The sequence below is a fragment of the Pelophylax lessonae genome (genome assembly GCF_965119305.1).
Source record: "Pelophylax lessonae genome assembly, chromosome: 5".
Classification (NCBI taxonomy): domain Eukaryota; kingdom Metazoa; phylum Chordata; class Amphibia; order Anura; family Ranidae; genus Pelophylax; species Pelophylax lessonae.
Window position 1 is genome coordinate 85271483 of NC_138772.1, and position 27563 is coordinate 85299045.

A 27563-nucleotide genomic window follows, 5' to 3' on the forward strand; every position below is an offset into this window, starting at 1 on the left:
GTGCTGACAGAGAGGGGCAAGGGAGGGGTAAATGAAGATGCTGTGCACCATGCAGGTGCCCAAAATACTCCATATCAACCAATTACGTCATTGGTTGTTCAGGACCCGCGTAGGTTTTAACATCTATACAATAAAAACCTGCAGCTTTGTAAAATAAAAAAGTAAGTTTGATCCACTCACTGGCTTGTTGACAATTTTTGGGCAATCTGTGGCAATTTTTTGGCATTTTGCCAATGCACCCCTGAAGAACCCAAAAGGCACCCCAGGATGCCACGGTTAAAAAAGGCTTGTTTAAAAGATAGGGTTTCTGCTATTCCTTTTAAGGCACACTCTACCAGATCTGTTAGCGCTTCATGGGCTTTTCAGGGTCAGGCATATGTTCTCAGATTTGCAAGGCAGCCTACTGGGCTTATGTTCACAAGTTTCTACCAGGTGGATGTTTAGCCCTCTTCTAATGCCAGTTTCAGGCGTAAGGTGCTACAAGCTGCACTCTGAGTCTATTGAGCCTTTTTTGGTCCATTTGTTAACAGGTTGGTTGGTGTTTGTTTTCTGAATGAGCCCTCACAGTTGGACTGCTTTTGGATGTCCCACGATTCTGACTTTTTCTGTCTCTGGTAGTGTACAACTAAGGAATACAGTACGGGACAAAGGTCCCACTTTATGTCCTTACAAGCTCCCTATAACTTGCTACAAAAGTATGCCGCTAACGTCCACAGATGGTGAAATTAACGCATTCACACCGGTATAACATGTATTTGCAGTCTTCTTGCTTCAAGTGGTTGCACATTTTTTTTTTATAGCCGATGGTTGGCTTTGTTGTAATAATAACCACAGCTCGTCTGGGCTCTCCTGTCCTAGCAGGATGCCCGAGTGACCAGCTGGCACATCTGCTTTTCTCGGATCTCGGCTCTAGCAACCAGGATGTTGTGACATCACTTCTGGTTTACTGAAGTCCTGAAGGAGTCAAATTTAACCACTTCCGGACTGCCTGTCACAGTTTTATGCCGTTTTTTTACATTAAATACCGGTATTATGGCAGTCCTCTTTCACATAAAAGTGGTCATAAAGGAGGATTCGCTGCAGGATCACTTTTATTGATGGCGGGAGAGGTGCCCATCCCCCCGGGAGAGGTGCCCATCCCCCCCCCCCGCTTCCTGGTCATTCTCCCTGCTTACCGGAGCCGTCGGTAGCAGGGAAAACGATGCGATCGGTCCATGTCCCAAGGCAACAGCCTTAAAGGGACCATTTTTTTCTTGCTTAAAAAATACTTTTTTTTTTTTCTTTTAAGGGTAGATGTGAGATCTGAGGTCTTTTTGACCCCAGATCTCACATTAAAGAGGAATTGTCCTGCTTTTTTCTATTACAAGGGATGTTTACAATCCTTGTAATAGGAAAAAAAGTAATAAAAAAAAAAAAAGTTAAAGGGACAGTGTAAAAAAAAAAGAAAAAATTTAAATCGCCTCAACCCTCCGAGCTCGCACGCAGAAGCGAACGCATACGCAAGTCGCGCCCACATATGAACGGTATTCAAACCCCATATGTGAGGTATCGCCGCGATCGTTAGAGTGGGAGCAATAATTCTAGCTATAGAAATCCTCTGTAACTTTAAAATGGTAACCTGTAAAAACTTTTAAAACTTGTTCTTGTTCGTAGGCACGTAGCTTAGGAGTTCCTCATCATAAAAGCTTCTCTACTGGGATCTGAAGGAACTGTGAAAATCATCACACAAAAGCACATATATGCGTTTCATTTAGAGATGAATTTCACATTTTTGGGGGCCTAAATGACAAAATATATGACCATTTTTTGTTTTTTACTGCTTATCCACATCCTCTCACTGCCATACTTTACCTGTAAATATGTAAGTAATTTGATGACTTTCCGACAGAAAAAAAAAAGTGTCTGTATCTTCCTATCCGTTAAACTCTAAACATGACGTGGCCTTCTGCCAGTCCTACAATCCTTAAGCATGACAATCATTTTGTGGATATATTGTGAAGCTTGTGGGCTTGATGGTGGTGCTCCCGAGGTGCAGAGTCTAAAGGTGCACCTGGCATTAACCACAGCACCTCTGCAAGGTATGATGGACGTTTGTGCAGGACAGCTCCCAGATTACAGCCCTCAAACACAACTGTGGAGGCTACAGTCAACCAACCAGTTACAGGAATATTTTGGAATCATAGAAAATAAAGAATTCTTTTGAGGTATGAACAAAAGAATAGCAGTCTTTAAGAGCACACAAACAGAGGAGTGAGCTGGGAGCATACAGATGCAGCATTAGGAACACAGGACTGAGTCTCTTGAAGCACTGGGTACACAGAAACAGAGACGTGAACAGACTTCCAGAAATGGGGGTACTGGTAATACAGAAATAGGATGATGGAGGTACCAGAAGGCAAGGGATACAAGAGTTTTGAAGGAGCTGGGACCACTGAAATCACTAGGAGCTCTGAGATGCTAGAAACTCTGGCACAGGAAACTTTCTCTATACAAAGTACTAAGAATAAGACCTATTGCACACCTCTGTCAGACTGAGCATGACTTAAATAAGCACATAGTCAGGCTAGGAGGAGATTGTGTAGCAGATTAGATCAGCAAGTGAGAGGCTGCAACACCCATAGTTATCAGGCTTGTACAGCCACCAGATAGAAACAGACCACCAGCCTGAGGCACTACAGATAACAGGTCAGCCTTGCATGTGTCAGGAACTAAAACGTTACAAATCTGTTTTACAGCTGATCTATTTTGGTGTCAGACTTTCTAATAAACCATTTTCCAGAATGTATATTAAAAAGCCATAAAAAGTACATTTTGCCTTTACTAACTCAAACTGTTCAAATGAACAAATTAAAGCTGAAACGTTAGGTTTTTTAAAAAAAAAATCTCACAGTTCAAAACCAAGTTGGAATTCACGATCCATAGTGCATGTGCTGCTTTCCATAAACAAAAGTAATATTACTTAGAGACTATTTGGAATCGTTTTTAGCATAAGAACTAAAAATTGTCCAAAGTAAAAAGGGATCATCACAGTTGTGCTTTGTCTTCCAATGTTCGAGGAGCTTATTCTGCATTTCAAATACTTGTTTACATAGCAGGCAGTTAAAAACATTTCCACAGTGAAATTTAATTTCAGTGCAAGATGCAGATGGAAGGTCTTCATTCTGTCCTACAGATGGAGCGATCTCAGTTTCCTTATGTTCACCAAGAGTAGAATCTGAAACACATACATGTTTCCTCAGTCTGATGGAACCAAAAATCTCCTCATCACATTTATAGCACTTGACCACATTCCGCCTCTCACTCAGCAACTTCCAGTGGTGAGTTGCGTGTTTGACCACCTCCTCCTGAGCACCTTGTCTGTTCTCTAGGACGCCATCTTGTAATATTTCTTTAAATTCATCTCCATGTGCACAAAACATATGGAGTTTCATGTCTGAAAATGTAGGCGTGATGAAATGACAACGTCCACATTTTATCTGTAGTTGAATTTCATCTGTTTGTCCATGAAGAACATCATCTTCATTCTGGTTCCTGTCCCTGCAGATATAAAAGACACCAATTATTGCAGCTCTTTATTCATTAAAACATTCATTTTCTTTCTACAAGCAGTGCAAGAATCTTGGTTTGTCATTAGCTATTCACAATTACTGAATAGCAGAGCTGGTTTAGAGGGAGAAAAATCAGATGGGCTGCAGTGCCCATGTGCTTACAAGGAGCCGTCTGTGTTAAAGTACTTATGCACTGCTATGTAAATGAATGAAGCTCCCCTATACCTTTTAGTGAAAAGCTGCAACCATTAATTACTGAACACAAAAAATAATATTCAGGTATCAAATATAAATAAATGGTAAACTTATTCAAAACACTTGTGTAATATATAAACAATATCAACAAAATACTAACAAACTTAGAAGAAATGCTAGATGGATCAGTAATGCATCCTTCTTATACAAGTAAAAAATGTCCCTATAAAGTGTACATTGTCAGCAAAAAAAAAAATGTATCTGAAAACAACACAGCAAACATCAAAAATGTCCAAATAGGGAAATATTAGTGATAATCTAATTGTGTGTGCAGGTACTCCATCTACCGGAGACTCGCCCCTGCTGTTAATCGTGCTCAAGTAGTTCTATATACGTGAATAAGTAACCTCCACTAGCCTCCATTAAGTGAATTGGCCGCTCATCTTAGGGAATTGCCAGACCGGTCAAACCGCGCCTTTTTGCATATATAAATGGTCTTCAGGTTCTGTATGCTTCCGCCTGATATGAGCCCTCTCACCAGCGGGCCCCTGTTGGGACTATCTAGATCCCCTCCACACGCATCATGTTTTACTCAGGATTTATAAGGAAGAGTTCATAGTGCTAAAACCATCCGCTTTTTATTTTAAGAAAATAATGTAGACATTCACATTTAAAACATCCTAGACAGCTCATTAAACAAGATAAAACTCGGCTGATTACCTCCTCACCAACCTCTGGGTATCGGAAAGCGCAACCTGTATGTGTGTGTGTGTCCATTTCTTCTAAGTTTATGTTATGGTATTTTGTTAGTATTTTTTATACACTGTTCATAAAAATTAAAGGAACACTTTGAAAACACATCAGAGCTTAATGGGCAAAAATATCAAGCTGGGTATCTACTGATATGGGCTGGGTAGTTTGTTAGGAACGAAAGGATGCAACATCGTTTGATGGAAATTAAAAATTATTAACCTAAAGAGGGCTGAATTCAAAGACACCCTGAAAATCAAAGTGAAAAAATGATGCAGCAGGCTAGTCCATTTTGCTGAAGTTTCGTCAGACTGTTTTTCACTAGTTTTGCATTTGGCTAGGGTCAGTGTCACTACTGGTAGCATGAGGCAATACCTGAACCCTAAAGAGATTGCACAAGCAGTCCAACTCCTCCAGGATGGCACATCAATATGTGCCATTGTCAGAAGGTTTGCTGTGTCTCCCAGCACAGTCTCAAGGACATGGAGGAGATTTCAGGCACAGGCGGTTACTCTAGGACAGCTGGACAGGGCGGTAGAAGGTCCTTAACCCATCAGCAGGACCGGTATCTGCTACTTTGTGCAAGGAGGAACAGGATGAGCATTGCCAGAGCACTACAAAATGATCTCCAGCAGGCCACTGGTGTGAATGTCTCTGACCAAACAATCAGAAACAGACTGAAGGTGGCCTGAGGGTCCAACATTCTCTAGTGGGCCCTGTGCTCACTGCCCCGCACCATGGAGCTTGATTAGCACTCTCCATTAAATGTCAGAATTAGCAGGTCTGCCACTGGCGCCCTGTGCTTTTCGCAGATGAGAGCAGGTTCTCCCTGAGCATGTGACAGACGTGAAAGGTGATGGTGGGTCAGTGACGGTCTGGGGAGGCATATCCATGGAGGGACGCACAGACCTCATGTGGTGAGAGTATGCAGCCAGTTCCTGGAGGATGAAAAAATTGATACCATTAAATGACACCCATGCTCTCCTGACCTAAATCAAATAGAACACCTCTGGGACATTATGTTTTCGGTCCATCGGACGCTGCCAGGTCGCCCCTCAGTCTGTTTCAGAGCTCAGTGATGCCCTGGTCCAATTCTGTGAGGAAATACCCCAGGACATCATTCATCCTCCCATTAGGAGCATGCCCGGGCCATACAAACTACCGAGTACCATTTTGAGTTGCTGCAATGAAATTTCAGAAAAAAAGACTAGCCTGCTGCATCTTTTGTTTTCATTTTGATTTTCTGGATGTCTTTGAATTCAGCCCTCTGTAGGGGGATAATTTTCATTTCCATCAAATTTTGTGGCATCCTTTCATTCCTAACACATTACCCAGTCCATATCAGTATAGATATCCAGCATGATATTTTTCCCCATTGAGATCTCACGTGTTTACAAAGTGTTCAATTATTTTGAGCAGTGTAAATCAGATTTACTGCCCTGACAGACAGAACTTAAAAATCTCAAGACTGGTTGAACAGAACTACAAATCCTTCAGCAGTCAAAGCATCTACCACAATTCATATGTGTATTTTGCGGTCTGACCGGAGTACAGCTTTAAAGGACATTGTGGTTGACCTGTTGCTGAGAATGCTACTCTATTTTAAATTTGTTTTGCAAAAGCTGGTTAGTTTAACTAGAGCAGGAACTTTCAAATAATTCCATGAATTTGATTGTATATAAAACATGTAATTGCTGCGCTAAGATATAATAAAAATAATATTAAATATGCGAAAAGCAGCCAACACAAATCTTTGGAACAGAAAGATCAATAATAATAAAAAATACAAATGTGGCGCTAATCTGGTAGCTAAAATCAAAGAAATGTCCTTGATCGGCGTGGATGAAAAAGCAACAGTTCAAAATCTTTCTCGTGCATCAACAAAAAAGACTTCACAAAGAAGGGAAGAAATGTGAAGATCCTCAGCATGGGAAACCACCACCAGGCACCCGCACACACTGATCCTTACCAGATCGCATTGACCCTCATCACAAAGGTCAAAAAACGCCCGTGGTACAAGCACTGGGAAGCCGGGATCAATCACTCCTCCTCCTTTGAAATCTTCCACCAAACGGACAATCCTTAGGTCCTTACAGGGTCCCCATGTGAGGAAACAAAATACCAACACATAGTGTACACTGCTTATGAAGTTTATTGCTCCCCAAGGATAATAAGTACACTTACAAGATAGCCGCACTTAGAGAGCGTTGCTTTATCCACCTCCGAACGGTCGGGTGCTCGCGCATCCCACCAAAAATATGGCCGCCGTGTCTCTTCCTGGTGTGGCGTGCGTCGCCACAGGCTCCACCCGACGCATTTCGTCAGAGTTGACGTCGTCTAGGGGTGTGGTCCTGCGGCGTCAGCGCCATATATATAGGATCGAGACGGGCGGAAGTAGTTCAATCCACCAACAACCGGAAATGGCCTGCTTGCGCTCCACCACCCGGATGTGGGAATTTTCAGAACGGAACATAGAGGCAAAATACCCCCAACCTTCCAATCACCACATGACATGGGATTCAATCGCGCAAAAAAGAGGAAAAAAGGCTTTTACTTGTTAGACTTCAATGGCGTTAGTTCTCACCATTAAAAGTCAACACGCCAATTAGTCGGAGAACACAGCGCCATCTGGTGGTCGCAATTCAGACCACAGGAGGGGGAAAAAACAGCAATCTCTTCACATTGCGGAAAAAAACCAAAATATAAAAACAACATTAAAATACATCAAATTAAAACAGTTGAAAAGACTGGAAGAACTAAAAAATGAGGACATTTCTTAAATCTACCCAAAATAGGTCACAGCACAATATCCACAAACTGGGGAACATAGTAATGGGACCATGTTAGGAATTGTTGATAAACGCATTCAGATCCCATTCTATGTTCAGACCCAATGGGGTATAGGACTTAAGCCTATATATCCAGCTGGTTTCTAGCTTGGATACCCCCCGGGTCATATTACTACCTCTCCAGTTTTTGGTGAATCTGTCTATCCCAAGGAAGATGGTTCCCTTTGGATCCCTTTGATGACACTGATCATAGTGTCTCGAGACACTATGTTTCGGGAACCCCTTGACTATGTTGGCCACATGCTCCTTGAGTCTAACGTGGAGCTCCCTTATGGTGCGGCCAACATAGTCTAGCCCGCAAGGGCACCTCAACAAGTAAACTACATATCTCGTAGTACAGGATATAAAAGGCTTGATCTTAAAGTCTTGGCCTGTAGAACTGGAGGTGAATGAACAAATTCGTCTACTTCTATTGTGGTTCAACTGACAGATGGCACATTTTCTGCAAGGGAAAAAACCACCCATAGTTTGAAAGAAGGACATGACCCTAGGGGGATCCCTAACATTAGGAGCCACCTGGAGTTTCAATGGTGGAACCCCTCTGAAGACCACCTGGGGCTGATCAGGAAGGAGGGGGCCCAATACTCAATCACTTTTTAGAACATGCCAATGTCGTCGTATAATCTTTTTAACAGAAAAATGTTGTGTGGAGTAGGATGACAGAAACGCAAAACCAAAAGAATCATTTTTCTCCCTCTTCTTAGGTTGTATCAAATATACCTAATCTATCTATATTCACTCTACCAATATATGGCTATTCTACCCCGCTTATTTCTGTTTTTTAAGGAATTGTATAGCATTTCCAATATTCTCACTAATTTATAAATCCATTTGACTTAAATAATATTACTGTATGGTAAAGTGGGACTGAACTCAAAAAGTAGAGATCTGTTGTGTTAAGCCTTTTGATACATGTTAATTGTGCCTTAACGACGCCGACTCTTCGCTCAAGGGGGTGCTGCATGTCTTGGAGGAGTTCGCACGGGTGACGGGGTTGAGGGTCAACTGGACCAAATCGCAACTGTTGGCGATCGACCAGGGGGCCCGCTCCTCGGCACCGGCTGACATTCCATTGGAGTGGGTGGAGGAGCTGGTCTATTTGGGGGTGTGCATCTCTAGTGATGTGGCGAATTTTATTGCTCTTAATCTGGACCCGGTGGTGGTGGCGATCAGGGCTAAACTGAAGGCATGGGAGAATCTGCCCCTTTCCCTTCTGGGGAGGGTCAATCTGATTAAAATGAAGGTGCTACCTAAGCTCACTTATCTCTTCCGCCACTCTCCCAGGTGGATACCGAAGTCCTTCTTCCATTCCCTGAACAAATTGTTCTCTTTTCTATGGGGGCCTCGCCCCCCCGAGATATAAACTGTCCACCCTGATGCGGCCCCTTTCCCAGGGGGGACTTGCATTCCCAGACTGCCACAAGTATTTCCTGGCGTCCCAGCTGGTCTCGGCTGTTTGGTGGCTCAATCCGGACCTCCATAACTCGGCGACGGCGGTGGAGGCGGCGGTGCTCGGATCAGTGGAAGCTCTCTCACATTTGCTTTTTAGGGGACCTAAAGCCCCCCACGGGCCCACATCTTCCATGACCGCGGTTATGCGGGCCTGGAACACTGGCTTGCAGCTTGAGGGCTATCCGGACGCTGCCGTCTCCCCAAATGCGCCGTTGTGGCATAACCCCACCCTGTCTCATCTTTACTCCCTCCCAGACCCGGTGATCTGGACGCTGCACAATGTTAAAAGGATTTCGGATATCTCCTCGGATCTCTCCTTTCCCCCATTTAGTTTTTTTACAGATAGGTTCCAGGTCCCTTCGTCGCTGGTTTTCAGATACCTACAACTCTCCCATGCCTTCAGGTCCCAGTTTCCGTCCGGCAGTTCTCAGATGGTCCAATCGGACCTGGAGAGGGTTTTGAGGTACGATTGCTCGGAGAAGGCGGTGTCGACCCTTTATGCACATCTCCTTCGGGTCCATTCTCCGGAGCTCACTGGTCTCCTTGCTCGTTGGACCAGGAGGACTGGGTTAACATGTGGGAACAACCGTTTCAAGTGCTAGTTTCTCTACGTGATAGGCTTATCCAATTCAAAATTGCCCACAGGGCCTATCTCACCCCGCACCGGATGCATAAAATTCACGCTTCCCACTCTCCGGAGTGCTGGCGGTGTGGCCAGGTCCCGGGGGATTTCCTCCATATTTTCTGGACCTGCCCTCAACTTTCTGCCTTCTGGTCCGGGGTGCTCCATATGATCAATCGCATCTCCTCTGTATCGCTAGATCCTTCCCCGAGGATTTGTCTTTTGGGGCTGCTCGATGACTTGGTGACCCGGGTGGCGGACCGGACGTTGCTCGGTCTCTTACTCTTTTATGCCAGAAAATCTATTGCACTTCATTGACGTCAACGCTCCCCACCCACGGTGCACCACTGGCGGGTTCTGGTGAACTCAGTTCTTCCCCTCTACAAAGACACATATGCCCACAGGGGGTGTCCCAAAAAGTTTGACAGAGTATGGTCCAGGTGGTTGGCGGACTCCGCCACAGCTGGTAGTGATTGAGGGGACCTGTGCCATACGGCTCCGCACTGTTTGTGGTTCCTAGTCCGTGGGTCTCGATGCTCCCGGAGTGGGGGGGCCTTTTCAGGTCTCCTACATGGCCACTTGGGTGGGTCTCGTGGGGCCCTTTGCACTAGCTTTATGATATGTAGTTTGTTTATATATGCCTTCTTCTCAAGGCCTGTGTGATGATATATCTACTGTGCTTTATATTGGACCCCTGCGCGGGTACTATGCCTTACATGCCTACATGCCTGGTATTCTCGGCTCCCGTCTGAGCCTTTGCACCATTGTTTGTTTAACTGTTTTTCTATGTTTATATTTCAATAAAAAGATTTAAAAAAAAAAAATTGTGTCAAAGCAGTGCTCTAAAAAGGAATACTGTAGTTTGTCTTGAATTCAAAACTGTATATTTGGAGTGTAATATTGGGACACTGCTAGTCCCAGGAAATTTGGTAATGTCACTACTGTGCTGCTTAAGGCTCGTACACACTTGACTAAAATCGGACGAAATATCTTCCGATTTTTCTCTCTCATGCTCAGCCGTCATAACCGTTTTTAGTTGACAGTGCATAATGTTCACGAAATTTCTCGTCCGATTTTATTTATTTTTTTGGGACATTTGTTCCTAGACCTCCCGATCATCAGCAACTTCAGATCATGCGCAGTCTTTCGTATCCGATTTTTCGCAGACGTACTGCATACACATTAAACGAAAATTGGTCGTGCTGGGGACGGACGATATATCATTTTGGTGTTTGTCCCTCGTTTTTTTTCGTCTAAAATGTAAAGCATGGGCTGCTGACAGTTGTGTACACACTAGCCGAAAATCAGACGATTTTACCTTGGACGGGAATTTTCGGCAGATTTTATACTAGTGTGTACCCCACTTTACTGATCTCCTTACAGTAGGCTCTGAGATAAAGAAGCAAAGTCTTGCTCCTTTACCAAGATGCCCACCCCATCCAGAGACTCAGTGTGGAACAAGACTGGTAAGTAAGTAATGTGGAAAAGATCAACTGCAGGGAGCTGACAGACAATACTAATCATTTGTCCTCGGACTTCTTTGGGCACAGCTTCCAGAGTTGAATTAGGCCCCTTTCACACTTGTGCGACTTCAAAGTCGCACGATTTTACCGCGATTTTGACGCAACTTTTTGCCACGATTTTGATGCGAGTTTGACTGGGCTTATAATGTCTTTTACTCTGATTGCATCAAAATCATGCCAAAAGTAGTGCAGGGACTACTTTGAAGTCGGTGGGACTTCAAGTTGCACAGATATGAATGGGGCTCAGTGGAAATCGCGGAGAACGACTTGTCATGCGATTTTGCAGTCCCAAATCGCATGACAAGTCGCACAAGTGTGAAAGGGGCCTTAATCTTCACCATTTTAAAAGCCTGTCTTTATGTAGTTTGCAATTATGTATACACAGGGGCAGTTATTGTTGCTCATGAATGATCATGAATGATGTTCACATAATTGTGAATTAGGAGATTGCCTTCCAATCACTAGAATAAAATCCAAACTGTAAACAGGCAGCGTGTTCAGAGAACTAGGAATTCACCCAGGTGCACATTCCTAGTTATCAGTTTGAACTTTATTTTTTCACTGCATCAAGGACCCATGCCTGAGAATGGTTATAGGCAAACTGCAGATACATGGGTGTTAAAGGCCACCTACACTTAAACATAAGAAGGCAGCGCACCAGCCTAGTGCATTACTGTATAACTTTCTAATGGATGAAAAATAAACATTATACTCACAAAAGACGACAAAACACAGGCCTAACAAAATAACATGGTTAGCTCTAGGGAAGAGGGCTTGTCCCATGAAACTTTGCCCTGATGGTTTTTATATATTTGTATAATGGTTTATATTTTCTATTCATTAAAAATGTATACAGTAATGCACTAGTCTGGTGCACCTTCTATTTATGTTTGTTTATAGCCCTGGTTTTTACCCGAATTGAAGAGGATTGCTGCAAGCCTCCAGTGCACACCTTCAGTGGGTTGTTCCAGGTGGAAGATTTGTCCATTTGGGCCTCTTAAGGACTGGACTGCCAGGAAGACTGCTACACTTGAAGCCTGGGCTTTGTGCACATTTATTCACCAACACTCAAGCACAATGCTCTTTGCAGCTATAGAAGCCACGCCACAGTCAACCTGCTAAAATTACTAACACAACTTAAAAAGAAAGGATGTACAGCTCTAGGTCGGTCCACCACTTACTGCCCAGCCACAACACAGGAAACTCAGGTTTGTGCCGGTGATAATGCAATAAAATGGATGACACACACCTCAAACCATGGCTAAAAATCTGTCTTCTTTGTTTCCATCATTTTAAAATAGGACATCAGCAGGGTCCTTGCTGTCTGTGTGTGCTGATGTCCTGTTTTTAAATGGTGGAAATAAAGACAACAGATTTCTAGCCATGATTGAAGGTGTGTGGTCATCCATTCTTATCATGCTACCAGACTCATCCACCTCACCAATCGCTCAGTGTCTAATACCCCTTTCTGCCAATCCCTCCACTGGCTTCTGCTCACCCAACAAATGAAATTCAAAATACTATCAACAATTGACAAAGCCATCCACAACTTTGCCCCCAGCTACATCACTAACCTAGTCTCAAAATACCAACCCAATCGTTCTCTTCGTTCCTCCCAAGACCTCTCCCTTTCTAGCTCCCTTGTCACCTCCACCCATGCTTAACTCTAGGACTTTTCCTGAGCCTCCCTTATTCCTCTGGAACCCCCTCCCCCATTCAATCGGACTTTCTTCTACTGTGTCCACTTTTAGGCGACCTCTGAAAACCCATCTCTTTAGAGAAGCTTATTCTTCCTCTGCCTAACAACCATACCTTTGTTTTCTCTATCAACTCATCCCCCACAGTAATTACTTTTTGTATCAATTAACCTTCCCTTTTAGATTGTAAGCTCTAAACGAGCAGGGCCCTCTGACTCCCCCTGTATTGAATTGTACTATAACTGTACTGTCTTGCCTTCTTGTTTGTAAAGCACTGCACAAATTGTTGGAGCTATATAAATCCTGTATAAGACCCGTTCACACTGGGGCAATCCGACTTGCCGGGGCGACCTCACAGGTCACGGCGCGCAGCTCGCACCGCGACCTCGGAGCGGCCGGCACGGACTTCAGAACATTGAAGTCAATGCAGGTCGCCCCAAAGAAGCTCCGGACCCTTTTTCTAAGTCGGAGCGACTTGTGTCGCTCCTATTAGAACGGGTCCGCAGCTTCCCTATGGCAGGCAACCTACGGTGACCTGACAGGTCGCCCCAGTGTGAACGGGGTCTTATAATAATTACAATCATCATTAATAGCACATCTCTATATAAACATATAAAGTGTATGTAAAATCAAAACTTTTTTTCTTTAACCACTTGTCGACCACGCTATAGCTGAATGATGGCTAAAGCGCAGTCGTCTAGTTCTGGGTTGCCATCATGACGGCATCCCGTGATCGTGCACACTGGGCGCAGGCAGCGTGCTTTCTGATTGTATTGTCCTCCGGACACTGCTGATCACAAATTGAGGTAAAGAGCCAATCAGTGGCTCTTTACGACATGATCCCGGAGGGCACTGATTAGCAGTGTAGTTCCAATAGTGCCCAAAAGTGCTGCCAATCTTTGCCCACCAGTGCTGCTAATCAGAGCCTCCTCATCAGTGCCGTCTCATCAGAGAAAGAGAAAAATTACCTGGTTTTCATTTATTTAGCAAAAAATAAAAACCCCAGTGGGGATTAAATACCACTAAAAGAAAGCACTGTTTGTGTGAAACAAATTATAATTTTTTTTGTTTGGGTACACCATTGCATGACCACGCAATTGTCAAAGTGCGGCAGTGCTGAAAGCTAGCCTGGGAAGGAAGAGGAAAAAAGTGCCCAGTAGGCAAGTGGTTAAAGTGTTACTGAACCCACAACAATAAAATGAATCCATCTGCTGATAGCACAGAGCCTTGGAGGCAACTCTGCACATGCTGAGCTTGGTGTGTATTGCTAGAGAGTTTTCTTTTCTTGGGAGGATGCATGTGATCGGCACAGGGCCAATGTAGCCTCATAGGACAGTCAGAAGAGAATGAAAACTCCTCTTACAACCTTTAACCAGTGCTCAGCCAGACACTGATAGAAGTCACAAGGCTGCTATATACTGCTGATGAGAAAAGGTGTTTAGTAGTTTATATTTACTAAAATAATTGCATTTCCATGTTCCGTGTACTATAAGAGCCGGTTCACATTAGCGTGACTTGTCAGGCGACTTGTCAGCCTGACAAGTCGCGCTCCCTCGCGGTCCATTGACCGCTACAGGACCCGTTCTAATAGGAGCGACACAAGTCGCTCCGATTTAGAAAAAGGGTCCTGTACTATTTCGGGGCAACCTCAGAGCGACTTGCATAGACTTCCATTATGTGAAGTCCCTGCAAGTCGCTCCAAAGTTGTGGTGCAATGTAATGCACAAGTCGCCCCCCGAAGTAGTAAGGAGTCGTGTCGCCTCAGTGTGAACCGGCTCTAAGAGACCAGATATAGTGAATGCAGCCTCCTGGGTTTAGTAATTTTTAGTTTTTTATTTGTTAGTTTTGGTTTGAATGTGGAGAAATTATAACCACTCTCAGGTGTTTATGTTCATGTGGGAAGATTTGCCACATTTGTTTCAATGCCACTGAAACAAAGTGATTGGAATTTTACAGTTGTCAAAGTACATGAGGTGTGAGGAGACTTTGTAATGGGGACAACTGTTTAAGGGGGGGGGGGGTTCTCACTTTGTAGAGATTTCCTCACTTCCTGTTCAGTCTTCACAACAGGAATTATAATCTCAGCAACAAGACACAGACATCAACAAACTGAAAGGTTTAAGCCCTTCCCTACTCTACCCAAGGTAATCAGAATTTAGGTCTAAAATTAACAGCTGCAATAAGGCAGGCTCTTGATTGCAGAAGAGACATCCAATGTCTCTTCTGCTTTCTGCTATAAAAAAAAAAAATAAACAAACCCAACTGCCTGGTTGCAGTCTTTAGAATGTACACTAAGCTGTGCATGTGTAGCCTAGTAGTCTGCAAAATTTTGGAGGGAATGATAAGGGACCACATACAAGACTTTAGTAATGAAAACGGTATTATAAGTAGTAATCAGCATGGATTCATGAAAAATCGTTCATGCCAAACCAATCTATTAACCTTCTACGATGAAGTGAGCTGCCACTTAGATAAAGGTAAGCCTGTGGATGTGGTGTATCTGGACTTTGCAAAGGCCTTTGACACCGTTCCCCACAAACGCTTACTGTACAAACTAAGGAAGGTAGGTATGGATCATAGGGTGAGTACCTGGATAGAGAACTGGCTCCAGGGGAGAGTCCAGAGGGTGGTGATAAATGGGGAGTACTCAGATTGGGCGGGTGTGGAAAGTGGGGTCCCCCAGGGTTCTGTCCTGGGACCAATCCTGTTTAATTTATTCATAAATGATCTATAGGAGGGGATATCTAGTACAATCTCAGTATTTGCAGATGATACTAAATTAGGCATGCCAATATCTTCTATGCAGGATGTGGAAATCTTGCAAGCAGACCTGAACAAAATAACGGGGTGGGCAACTACATGGCAGATGAGATTTAATGTAGAAAAATGTAAAGTAATGCACTTGGGGGCCAGTAACCAGAAAGCAAGCTACTCACTAGGGGGGGAACCTCTGGGTGAGTCTAGGATGGAAAGGGACCTGGGGGTACTGGTAGACAACAGGCTTGGAAGTGGCATGCAATGCCAAGCCGCTGCAAGCAAAGCCAACAGAATACTGGGTTGTATAAAAAAGGGGATTCACTCCAGAAATAAAGAGATTATTCTTCCACTCTACAAGACTCTGGTCCGGCCACATCTGGAGTATGCTGTCCAGTTCTGGGCACCGGTCCTCAGGAAGGATGTGCTGGAACTGGAGAAAGTCCAGAGAAGGGCAACAAAAATAATTAGGGGAATGGAGGACATCAGCTATGAGGAAAGACTACAAGCACTGAACTTATTCTCTCTGGAGAAGAGACGATTGAGGGTGAATATGATATCAATGTACAAATACTGTACTGGCGACCCTAGCATAAGGAACAAACTATTCAGAGTAAGGGAATACAATAAGACACGTGGCCACTCACTAAAACTTGAGGAAAGGCGGTTTAACCTTAAAGTGCGTAAGGGGTTCTTCACTGTAAGAGCGGTAAGGATGTGGAATTCTCTTCCGCAAGCAGTCGTATCAGCGGGGAGCCTTGATAGTTTCAAAAAACTATTGGATGGACACCTTAAAGACCGCAACATACAGGGGTATACAATGTACGGTTAAAAGCAAACACACACACACATCATAGGTTGAACTGGATGGACTTGTGTCTTTTTTCAGCCTCACTAACTATGTAACTATGTAGCAGTTTACATTCTGGCACAGTGCTTGTGTGCCATGATGACTGATCTCCTGCACATGCGCAGAAGTGACTTTATCTTGCATTGGCCAATCAAGATGGTCAAAGACCAGCACCCGGAAAAAGCCAAGTAGAAGATGCGCATGCCAGCAAGGGACCTCACGGGCACAGAACTGTTATTCTCATTTTAGTTCCCTTTTAAGGTGATACTAACACACACGGTTTTATTTACATTACCCCTTCTCTTTCTATATGTGGATGATGGCACTAATAACTAATTAAAAAAAAAATATATATATATATATATATATCTAAGTACCTTTTTCCTAATATACGTGTCACATGGTCTATATCAGGGGTAATGAATTAAAATTCAAGGAGGTCCGGTCGCTAATATTTTCTTTGGGCCGAGGTCCGAATCTCAAGTCTGTGCCCATCACATCAGGTGTCCCCATGACAGTGCAACCTTTACTTTAGGCATTACCGTCAGAGTGCCCCCTTACATCAGGTGTCCCCATCACAGTGCTTCTTTACATCAGGTGTCCCCATCACAGTGCCACCTTACGTCAGGCATTCCCATCAGAGTGCCCCCTTACATCAGGTGTCTCCATCACAGTTCTCCTTTACATCAGTTGTCCACATCACAGTGCCCCCTTTCGTCAGTTGTCCCCATCAGTGTGCCCCCTTAACATAAATTGTGCCCATCAGTGTGCCCCCTTAACCTAAAATATGCCCATCAGTGTGTCCCACAGCATAAATATGTCCATCGGCGTGCCCCTTAACGTAACATGTGCCCATCAGCGTACCCCTTAGCATAAAATTTGCCCATCAGCATGACCCTTATTTTATGCTAAGGGTCACGCTGCTGGGCAAATTTTATGCTAAGGGGCACTCTGATGGACAGAGCAAAATATGCCCATCAGCGTGACCCTTAGCATAAAGTTCACCCATTAGTGTGACCCTTAACATAATATAAGGGGCACGCTGATGGACATATTTTATGTTAAGGAGCACTCTGATGGGTACAACAAAAACGTGCCCATCACCGTTGCTCTTAACATAAAATGTGCCCATCAGCGTGACCCTTAACGTAAAATAAATAGTGTAGCATGCTAATGAGCACTTTTTATGTTAAGGGAAACAGTGATGGGCACATTTTATTTTAGAAGGCACTCTGATGGGCACAACAAAATGTGCCCATCAGTGTGCCCCTTAACAAAATATGCCCAACAGTGTGCACTTTAAAAAATATTCTGATCAGCAATCCCTTTTGAAATGTGCCCCACATACCTTTGAGGCAGGAGTCAGGAGGCTGCGAGGGGCAGAAAATCCGAGACATACTGCAATGTGTGACAGGAGCCGCGAACAATTTGCGGCCCGGCTGGGAGTGAGAGCCGGGAGCCACAGTGAGGAACAGGGGGCGGGGTGTGCACGAGATGTCATGCCCCTAACTTGCCGCCTGGCGGGGAGTGAGAGACCTGGGAGTCGCAGTGAGGAGCAGGGGGCGGGGCGTGCACGAGACGTCACGCCCCTAACTCGCAGCCCGGGAAAGACCCGGGAGCTGCAGTAAGAAGGGGAGGGGTGTGGATGTCACTGGTTGCTGGGACACCCGCGATCCCAGCAAACCAATGCCTGCTCGTAGGTGGCGGCCTGACGGTCCGGGCGAAAGCACTGTGCGGTCCGTTCTTGGTCCGCGGGCCGCCATTTAATGACGGCTGGTCTATATCGTTCCCAGTCTGTCTGCAGGGAAAAATAAGCAGGAGAAGCTTCTAGTCCTCTGCTGCTGGTCACATGTTCAAAATAAAATAAAAAAATAAATAAGAAGAAAACAGCCTTTGGGATACAGAGTAAAAATAAATAATTAATATCAATAAACGGTTTTAAAATTGACATACAAATATATATTTGATCAAAATTTTTATATTTAACAACATGGCATGGGCAGATTTCTGCTAGTCACAGGCTGTCACACCCCTCCAGTCTGGGTTTTAGAATAACAGATAGGAGACGCTTCCATCAAGATGTAAAATCCCACCCCCATTGTGTTTAGCTGGTTAGTGGGCATGGAGAAGGAGGGAGTGGGCTATCATTTACCACTGTGTATACGCCCACACGTGCGACTCTATAGTCACATGGGCTGCTCAGATGTGATAGGGAAGAAATGCTCAGCAAAGAAACTCACTGAAAACTGAGCATGTGCAGAGCTGCCAACGGTGCTCTACAGTGCAACTCCATAGGGGACTTGGGCAGAAGGGAGAGACAGAGAACAGCAGGATCAACCATGACTTCTGCAGAGTACAGAAAACTAATCTCATAACGCCTGAGTATATGAACAGCATGTAATACACCATTTATTGATAGTTTTTTATGAAGTGGGTTTAGTGACACTTTGGGTACACACACACACATTTTAACCGGTTGCCGACCGCCGCAGGACTATATACTGCAGGGGTCAGCCCCGGCCAGGCAGAGTGACGTAGGGGTACGTCACTCGCCTGTCACTGACCTGTGAGCCAATTGCAGGCGGGCGCGCGCCCGCCCCGGCTCGTTCACTGACAAGTCAGTGCGTGTGACCGGCGGACCCGATCGTCCGCCGGTCACTCACGATCGCTCCGGTGAAGGGAGAAAGGCGGAGCGGCTTATGTAAACAAGCCGCCCATCATTCTCCCTGGTGTAAAAATGAAGATCAGACGGTTCTATGTAGGACCGTTGATCTTTGTTTTTACACCAATAGCCATGTCCCACTACAGTTAGAAACACGCCCCTAGGACACACTTAACCCCTCCCTCTCCAAAACAGTTAACCCCTTCCCTGCCAGTGTCATTTTTGCAGTAACAGTGCATATGTATAGCACTGATTACTGCAGTAATGTCACTGGTAGCCCCAAAAGTGTCAAAAATGTCAAAGGTCCGATCTGTCCGCCGCAATGTCGCAGTACCAAAAAAAAAAAAAAAAAATCACAGATCGCAGCCATTACGCGTTAAAAAAAAAAAACACCAAAAATGACAAAAATCTTTCCCTTTGTCAGTAAACGCGATAACTTTTGCGCAAACCAATCAAAATACGCTTTTTGCGATTTTTTTTACCAAACATATGTAGCATAAAACAAATGGGCCGAAAATGTTAAAAAAAATTTTGATTTTTACATTTCTTTTTGGGGAATTTCATATAAAAAAATGTGAAAAATATTGTTATTTTTGCAAAATTTACGCTCTTTTTTTGTTTATAGCGCATGATCAAAAAAAAAAAAAAAAAAAAAATCGCACAGGTGATCAAATACCACCAAAAGAAAGCTCTGTTTGTGGGGAAAAAAGGACGTCAAATTCGTTTAGGAACAGCGTCACACAACCGCGCAATTGTCCGTTAAAGTCACGCAGTAAAAAAACGCAAAAAACCCCCTGGTCTTTTAGCAGCCAAATCCTCCGGTGCTTAAGTGGTTAACCACTAGTAACAACTTGACTATTTGTAAAGTTATTTTGGAATGCTATGACTGCTTCTAAAACCATTACTGAATGCGAATTTACACACTGGAATCTTCCAACGCATTAAAATGCCTTTTATTGCGTTTCCAAGTTAGGTGTTTAAAGATCCTAAAACGAATGCATATATGAATAACACTTACCCATCTAATATATTGGGTTCTTTTTTGTGGATTTGACTTTTCCTCTCCACTTGTTTAGCTGATGACTCTGTGCTGATGATAACGCGATGTACTTCTTTGAGATGACCAAAATATACACGGATGTGTCCGAACACCTTGGCACAAAACTCACAACACATCAGCTTTTTGAGGCGGCTGTCACTGTGGTGAAGCTTCATATGTGTGCTCAGGCTGCCCGAATGCACATAGGCCTTGCGACATAATCGACAGTGGTAGGGTCTCTTGTTGCTGTGACTGTTTAGGTGGTCTTGAAGATGGTGCTTAAACTGAAAGCTATGATCACAGATGTGACATTTATAAAGCTGTTTTGAAAACAAGGAAGGGATTTTACAGTTATTTTCAGCCACTGCCAAAGTGTCACTCTGCCTCCACCTATGTGTTCTAACACCTATCATCCGATTTCTAAGGGCAGATTCGCCTGTCTGAGTTTGTAGTACAGAGGAAGAGCTGCTAAGTGATGCCAAGCCCTGAATGTCAACAAAAGGCTTTGGCATAATGCTCCTGTATTTCTTTACTATTGCATTATTTTTATCATTGGCCTCCGCAGCCTGAGATTTGACCCTTTCCTTGCACATAATTAGCCTGTTTCCAACCAGTCTCATTTTAGTCTGATACCACAAAATCTCTGCTGAAGCTTTTCGTTTTTTCCCTCTTTTCTTACTTGGCACACCATTCTGTTGGTTTAAATCCTCATCGGGTTTAGGGACTGGTTTGTATGGACTACCCATTGTGGGGACTTGTGATATACTGACTGATGAGTAAGCCCTGACATCACTTGCAGATGCCTGCATTCCAGCCTGGGTTACATTTGACGGTGGTGGCTTGGACGGGCCTGCTGGCTGTTTACAATTAGAAAGAATTGATTTCTTGATTTTTGAGTAAGGCAAGATGGGCAGTTTTCCCCTCGGCACAGATGAAACGAGATGAACTGGACTGCCAAAAACCACAGGAGAGAGAACTGCTGCAGGATTTGCTGAATCTGTCACTTTGGCATTTTTGCATTTCACTGGAGTCCCACTGTCTTTCAGGACCACTTTATTTTCAAGGGCAGCACTGAGCTTTGCAGGACTAGTTGCAGGTATCATTGAAGGGGCAGCTTTATTAATGCATGGCAAGTCTGAATTAGTTATGTTAGCAACTTGTGTTCCACCACCTGGAAACATGCCGCTTTCAGAGGGAGCCCCTTCAGAAGTGGTCACAGAAGCAGGTTTTGGTGCTGAAGCCTCTTCTTTAGGATCTGCTTTCATAATGCTATCCTTATGCTCTTCAATTTTACCAACAGCAGATTTTTCTAACTTTGTTTTATTTGGTACACTTGACTTCTTGTACAATGACTTTTGGTTAGGCTGGTACCTTGGAATGGGTAATTTAAAATTTTCCTGTAAAGGTATGCCAGTAGTTTGAATGACTTGTCCTCCCATTGATGGAGAGACTTGTGGCAAAGCTACCAAAGAAAAAGTGCCATCTTGGCCAGTGACTTTCATTAAAGCATAGTTTTGAGTTGGCATAATCAAGGGTTTTACATTAGAGGCAGTGATGTCTGCCACAGAGGGCGAGAAAGAGGGAGGACAGGAGGAAACAATCTTTGGTGCAACTTTTGGGGCAATGGTCCTGAAATGGGTTTTGCTTTGTAGAGTTTTCTTGGATTGCATTGTCCCACTAGAGCCCGTGGAAAACGTAGATTCATCTATAGGAAAACAAAAAGAAGTACAGGTAATAGCAAAGATCATTTTTAAAGGAAAGCTGTGAGCTCACCTTCTATTGTAAGGTGGCCCCAGGTTCCTGCCTGTCAGCTCAGTTTATCTTCAGAGAACCTGGAGATCTCAAAAACCCCCAAAACTCTAAGACTAATAAATGCTCCGCTTTCTGGTCAATCAGGTATGGAGGGAAAAGGAAAGGAGGAGGACAGTTATTTAGGTTGTTTATAATTTAATAAAAGTGCTAGAGGTTTAGAGACCAGCAGAAGCTTTGAAGATAAACAGCAAGCAAGCACCTAGAAGTACATTTTTATTGGATCTTGAATGGAGGGGTCATAGCTGTGTAGGGAGCATATCTAGTGACTTCCGTCACTATTAATTCTTTCTGAAACTTGTCAGACAAGCAATGCAGAGATTTTTTACCAACTTTCACTTGTAAGTGATGCATAATCTCCTAAAATTGGGACAGACAGCCAAAAAAGAGGCAGACGTTTTAAAGACTTTAAAACAATAACAAAAACAATGATAAGTGCACATGATTTTAAGCCCCGGTTCACACTAGGGCGACCTGTGAGGCGACCTGGTCGCCTCACAGGTCGCTGCAGGTCGCCTCCCATAGGAAAGCTGCGGACCCGTTCTAATAGGAGCAACACAAGTCGCTCCGACCTAGAAAAAGGGTCCGGAGCTTCTTTGGGGCGACCAGGAGGCGACCGCCATAGACTTCAATGTTATGAAGTCCGTGGCGGCCGCTCCGAGGTCGCGGCACGCTGCTCGCACCGCGATCTCGGAGGTCGCCCCTGAAAGTAGCGTCGCTCCTATGTGAACCGGCGCTTACAGGTGAAAAAAAATGTGCATTGTTTTTTTATTTATTTTTATTGGAGCCTGAACTTTATTGCACCCTCAATGAGATACCTTCCTCTGGCTTGAATATTTTTCAAGTGTGAACTTAGCCTAAGGCCTTGCACAGTGCAACTTCAGCGCAGTTTGCAAACTACTTCTTTAATAGAAGTCAATGCAAGCCGCTCTGAAATTGCCCCAAATATTGCAGGAACCTTTTTCCAAGTTGGAGCATCTTCAGTCACTCCGATTAGAACATTTCCATTGCACTGAATGTAGCGTGACCGGTGTAAACCGAGCCTGAAGCCTGACTTGTGTCTTACTACAGAGTTCCTCCAACAACTAGGAAATAACATCTTTGGGGGCAGTCTGTACACCAACTCTGTACAGAACCCCTACCACATTGCAATGAATTATAAGGAAAATTACTGTGGCTACAGATTGAAAAGAAAAAGGTTTAGTTCACCTTTACCAAAAACGCAAGCACCTGCCTGTGTAATTCCTGGTGTGAACCGGCATTTATATAAAATGAAATACAGTGGCATGATCTTAAGGCTCCATGTACACGGGACGTTGTTAAAAGTCCCTTTGAATGCTGGAATTTTTAGAACGTTTGAAACGTCCGTTCAGTCGCGTTTGTACCCGCGTTTAGTGGGCGTTTAGCAGCGTTTGCGGGCGTTTGCGTTTAGAAGCGTTCCTAGAGGTCAAAAAAATTATTCCCCTTTAAAAGTGGAAAAACGCGAACGCTAAACGCGGGTCATCGCGTTCAGACGCGTTCGGACGCGTTTGTGCGTTTGAAACGCCGGAAACACACGTTCGAACGCAAATAATTGCGTTCTAAAAACAGTCCCTGAAAGCAACTGCCTGCAAATGACTGTAAACGACCATGTGTACATGGACAGATAAGATAAAATGTAGGTGGGTTCAGGGGCTTCTGAAAAAAACGCCCAACTGCTCCTAAACGGCCATTTCCAGCGTCCCGTGTACATGGAGCCTTAAACATAAAAAGAGGAGATAGTGGTAAATAAACATTGTATGTTTAGTATCCCTTTACCCCCGCCTCCCACCTGCTGTATAAACAAATGGCAGCAGGCAGGACCACGTACTGGATCAACGTCATAGGATATCGTCCAGTCTCACTGCGATCGCCCCTGGGACACGGAGGGACCACAGCTCTTTACCTATGTGATCAGCTGTGTCCAATCACAGCTGATCACATGTAAACAAGGAGATGCCGTTTATCGGATTTCCTTGCCTCATAGTGACAGAACGTGAGGAGAGCCGAGCCGATCAGTGGCATCTCCACATAGGGGAGACCTGTATAGGTAATCAAGGCATTGATCATCAGTGCCCTGATTACAATGCAGCCCCAACAGTGCCCATCAGTGACACCAATCTGTACCCATCAGTACATTTTCTGACAGAAACTTCGGTCTTTTCTAGTTTTTTTTTTAACAAAAATAAACCCATTGATGATTAAATACCACCAAAAGAAAGCTCTATTTGTGGGAAGAAAATTATAAATTTAATTTGGGTACAGCGTTGCATGGCCGCGCAATGGTCATTCAAAGTGTGACAGCGCTGAAAGCTGAAAATCGGCCTGGGCAGGAAGGGGAGAAAGTTTTAAATTAGAATATGTCTTGTGTTACAATTGCATATGCTACATTATTCATTTTTTTTACTTATTTGTTACTTTTTTTCCATGAAAGTAGGTCACACAATATTTGCGCAATATATAACACACAATTGTTTATAATTGTGTCTGCTAGGTGGAACGGCGCCAAATTACAGTACCTAAAAATCTCCGTAGGCAATGCTTTTACAAGTTACCAGTTTAGAGTTACACAGGAGGTCTGGCGCTAAAATAATTGCTTTAAAATGATTGCTCTCGCTCTGACATTCGTGGCGATACCTTACGTGTGCTGCGATCGCTGTTTACATATGCGTGCGTGGCCTATGTGCGCATTTGCCTGTGAGCACAGGGGAACTTTACATTTTTTTTTTTTTTATTAAATTTTATTTTTTTGATAAACTTTATTTCTTATACCTTTTAAAAGCATGGGCTGTGATAGGTCCTCTTTATGGAGAGATCCGGGGTCTATTAGACCCCAAATCTCTCCTTTGGCATCTGCAGGAGCGATGGAGACCGGTCTTGTGCTCTGAGGATCAGTGGATTTGGCAACTATATCTCCGCTCTGCAATCAAAAACAAGCAGTTAACCCAAGCAGTGTGGGCACAGTCCCATGAAAGGGGAAAACAAAAATTGTGTCCAGAGTTCTTTAACCACTTCCTGACCGCCCTATAACAGTTTTACTGCTACAGGGCTTCCGAGTAGCGGGGGTTAATGCTGACTTGATGTTCGCCGGCACCCGCCGATCATTCGTTACACAGGCAGAGTGCCAGTCTGTCAGTACAGAAGGCATGGATCCTTTGGTCCTGCAAAGCAGGAACATGGATCCATGCCTTACTCTAATAAAAGCACCTCCCACACAGTGCACAAACACTGGCTAGGCACACAGTTAACCCTTTCACAGTTCGCCCCTGTTAACCCCTTCCCAACCAGTGTCATTAGTATAGTGACAGTGCCTATTTTTAGCACTGATCACTGTATTAGTGTCACTGGTTCCCAAAAAGTGTCATTGTCCGATTTGTCTGTCACAATATCACAGTCCCACTATACGTCGCTGATTACCACCATCATTTGTAAAATTAAATAAAAATTCCATGAATTTATCCCATAGTTTGTAGACGCTAAAACCTTTGAGCAAGCCAATCAATATACTCTTATTGGGATTTATTTTCTTCTTACCAAAAACATGAAGAATACATATTGACCTAAATTGATGAAGAAATTCAATTTCTTTTATATTTTTTAATTAGATATGTTTTATAGCAAAAAGTAAAAAAAATGTATTTATTTTTTCTCAAAATTGTTGGTCTTTTTCTATTTTTAGCGCAAAAAAATGCAGAGCTGATCAAATACCACCAAAATAAAGCTCTATTTGTGGGAAAAAAAAAGGATATATGTTTTATTTATTTATTTGTGTCGCACGACCACGCAATTGCCAGTTAGTCCCGGTTCACACTGAGGCGACCTGGTCGCCTCACAGGTCGCCGTAGGTCGCCTCCCATAGGGAAGCTGCGGACCCGTTCTAATAGGAGCGACACATGTCGCTCCGACTTAGAAAAAGGGTCCGGAGCTTCTTTGGGGCGACCAGGAGGCGACCGCCATAGACTTCAATGTTATGAAGTCCGTGGCGGCCGCTCCTCGGAGGTCGCGGTGCGAAGTAGCGTCGCCCCTATGTGAACGGGGCCTTAAAGTAATGCAGTGAAATATCGCAAAAAATGGCTGGGTCGTGAAGGGGGGTAAATGTTTCGGAGTTGAAGTGGTTAAAGCGGAGTTCCACCCAAAAGTGGAATTCCGCTTATTTGCTTCCTCCCCCCTCCGGTGCACCTTTCAGGGGGAGGGGGTGAACGGGTACCTGTTTTTGACAGGTACCCTTCCCCACTTCCGGGAGACGGCGCCGTCCCTCGGAAGTTTGGCCCCCTCCTCCTTCCCCCAAACACTGAGCCAATCCAAATGCACAGTGCGGCGCATGCAGGACCCACCCGTGAAGCCGCAAGGCTTCACTGCCGGGTTCCCCCACCAGCAATGGCGGCAAAAGCAATAGACAGCCAATGGAATCATCGGCAGCGGTGCCAACATCGCTGGACTCCAGGACAGGTAAGTGTCCTAATATTAAAAGTCAGCAGCTACAGTATGTGTAGCTGCTGACTTTTAATTTTTGGAGGGGGAGGGGGTGAGGCTGGAACACCGCTTTAAAGTTGAGTTCCGGCCTCAAAAACACCTTTGAGCCATCCGCTTGCTTTAAATCCCCTAAAAAACAAATGGATAGTGCCGATTTTTTTTCTTTACGAAAGTATACTTACCTTCCTTCTACTTCCTCCCTCTGTGGCCCGCGTCATCTCTTACTGCTTGCGATGACTCCTGGGTGCTGAAAGTCATCGCTCCCAGGAATCAATGCGCCTGCACCGGCCCCACTCGTCAGTTCCGGTGCGGGCACCTCATTCCCTGCTTAACAGCTTCTGGGCATGCCCAGAAGCTGTGCAGGGATGACGCACCTGCACCAGAAGTGACGAGCGGGGCCGGTGCAGGGCATTCTGGGACGAAGAGGACACGAAAGAGGACGCCCTGGCTTCAGCTGCCCACACCTGAGATGGCAGCGCTGGACAAGACATTTTCAAGGTAAGTTTTTCTTCTAAAAGGTAAGTGCGACCCGGGACAGTTCAGAGGCTATCCATTCTGGAATGCACTAGCCCTGACTCCCCCGGGGGTATTTTTTATCTCCAAACCATTTCTGAGGCCGGAACTTCGATTTAAGTCCCCCCCAGTAGCCTAGGTTGTCACTTGTATGATCCGCACACCGGTAGTTTATTCATTTCAATGGGAGTCCCTACCTGCAGAAGGACTCAGCTGATCACAGATGTAAACACAAGCCAGTTTTTGGCTTTTTTCTTCTCACACTGACAGCATGAGGAGAGAAGAAAGCCGATAACCGGCTTGTGATAAAGGGACATCAGTGTCCTGATTATCAGTGCAGTCCCAACAGTGCTGCCAATTAATCCCACCTATAAGTGCTGCCTATCAGCGCAGGAAGGGGGGGGGGGGGAGTGCCCGGTAGGCAAGTGGTTAAACTAGACAGCACCCTGCGATTTGGCAAACAAGAAAACACAACACATTTACCAATGTGAGGGACTCATTCATTATGGGACCCTGCTGAGGAACAGTGCATATTGTCTGCAGGTTGGGAACAGGTGAGAGCCTAGGCTTCCATATACACAGACTATACACAGACACAGCCAGTACCTGGAGATAAGGCTTCCCTCACACATAGGACAGTCTGCCTTCTCTCTGCAGAGGCACCGTGCCTGGCACACAGGTCATGGCTCTGCCAGCCTGTCTGTGCCCCACACAGGTGAGGAGGAGCTCGGGCTCAGCTCTGTCACCTTCCTCTCTCCTCCTTCCGCCTCGCGCCACTTCCCAGGGCAACCTTACACGCCGGCCCCGCC

At 44.6% G+C, this 27563-nt stretch overlaps 1 protein-coding gene across 1 annotated transcript; it reads right to left on the bottom strand.

The window, feature by feature from the left end:
* Window positions 1–2578: 2578 nt before the first annotated feature.
* Window positions 2579–27563, bottom strand: ZNF438 (zinc finger protein 438). Its single transcript, XM_082259917.1, has 3 exons — window positions 27361–27563; window positions 19921–21646; window positions 2579–3537 (listed from the first exon to the last, which is right to left on the bottom strand). The coding sequence occupies exons 2-3, from the start codon at window positions 21609–21611 to the stop codon at window positions 2967–2969; spliced, it is 2262 nt and encodes a 753-aa protein (XP_082116043.1). The 5' UTR covers window positions 21612–21646; window positions 27361–27563; the 3' UTR covers window positions 2579–2966.

Excerpts from the sequence above, each read along its gene's own strand:
- ZNF438 (XM_082259917.1), bottom strand. The coding sequence starts at position 21,611 with ATGCAATCCAAGAAAACTCTACAAAGCAAAACCCATTTCAGGACCATT. Across the intron at positions 3,538-19,920 it reads GAACCCAATATATTAGATGG|GGACAGGAACCAGAATGAAG; the intron begins GTAAGTGTTATT and ends TTATATCTGCAG.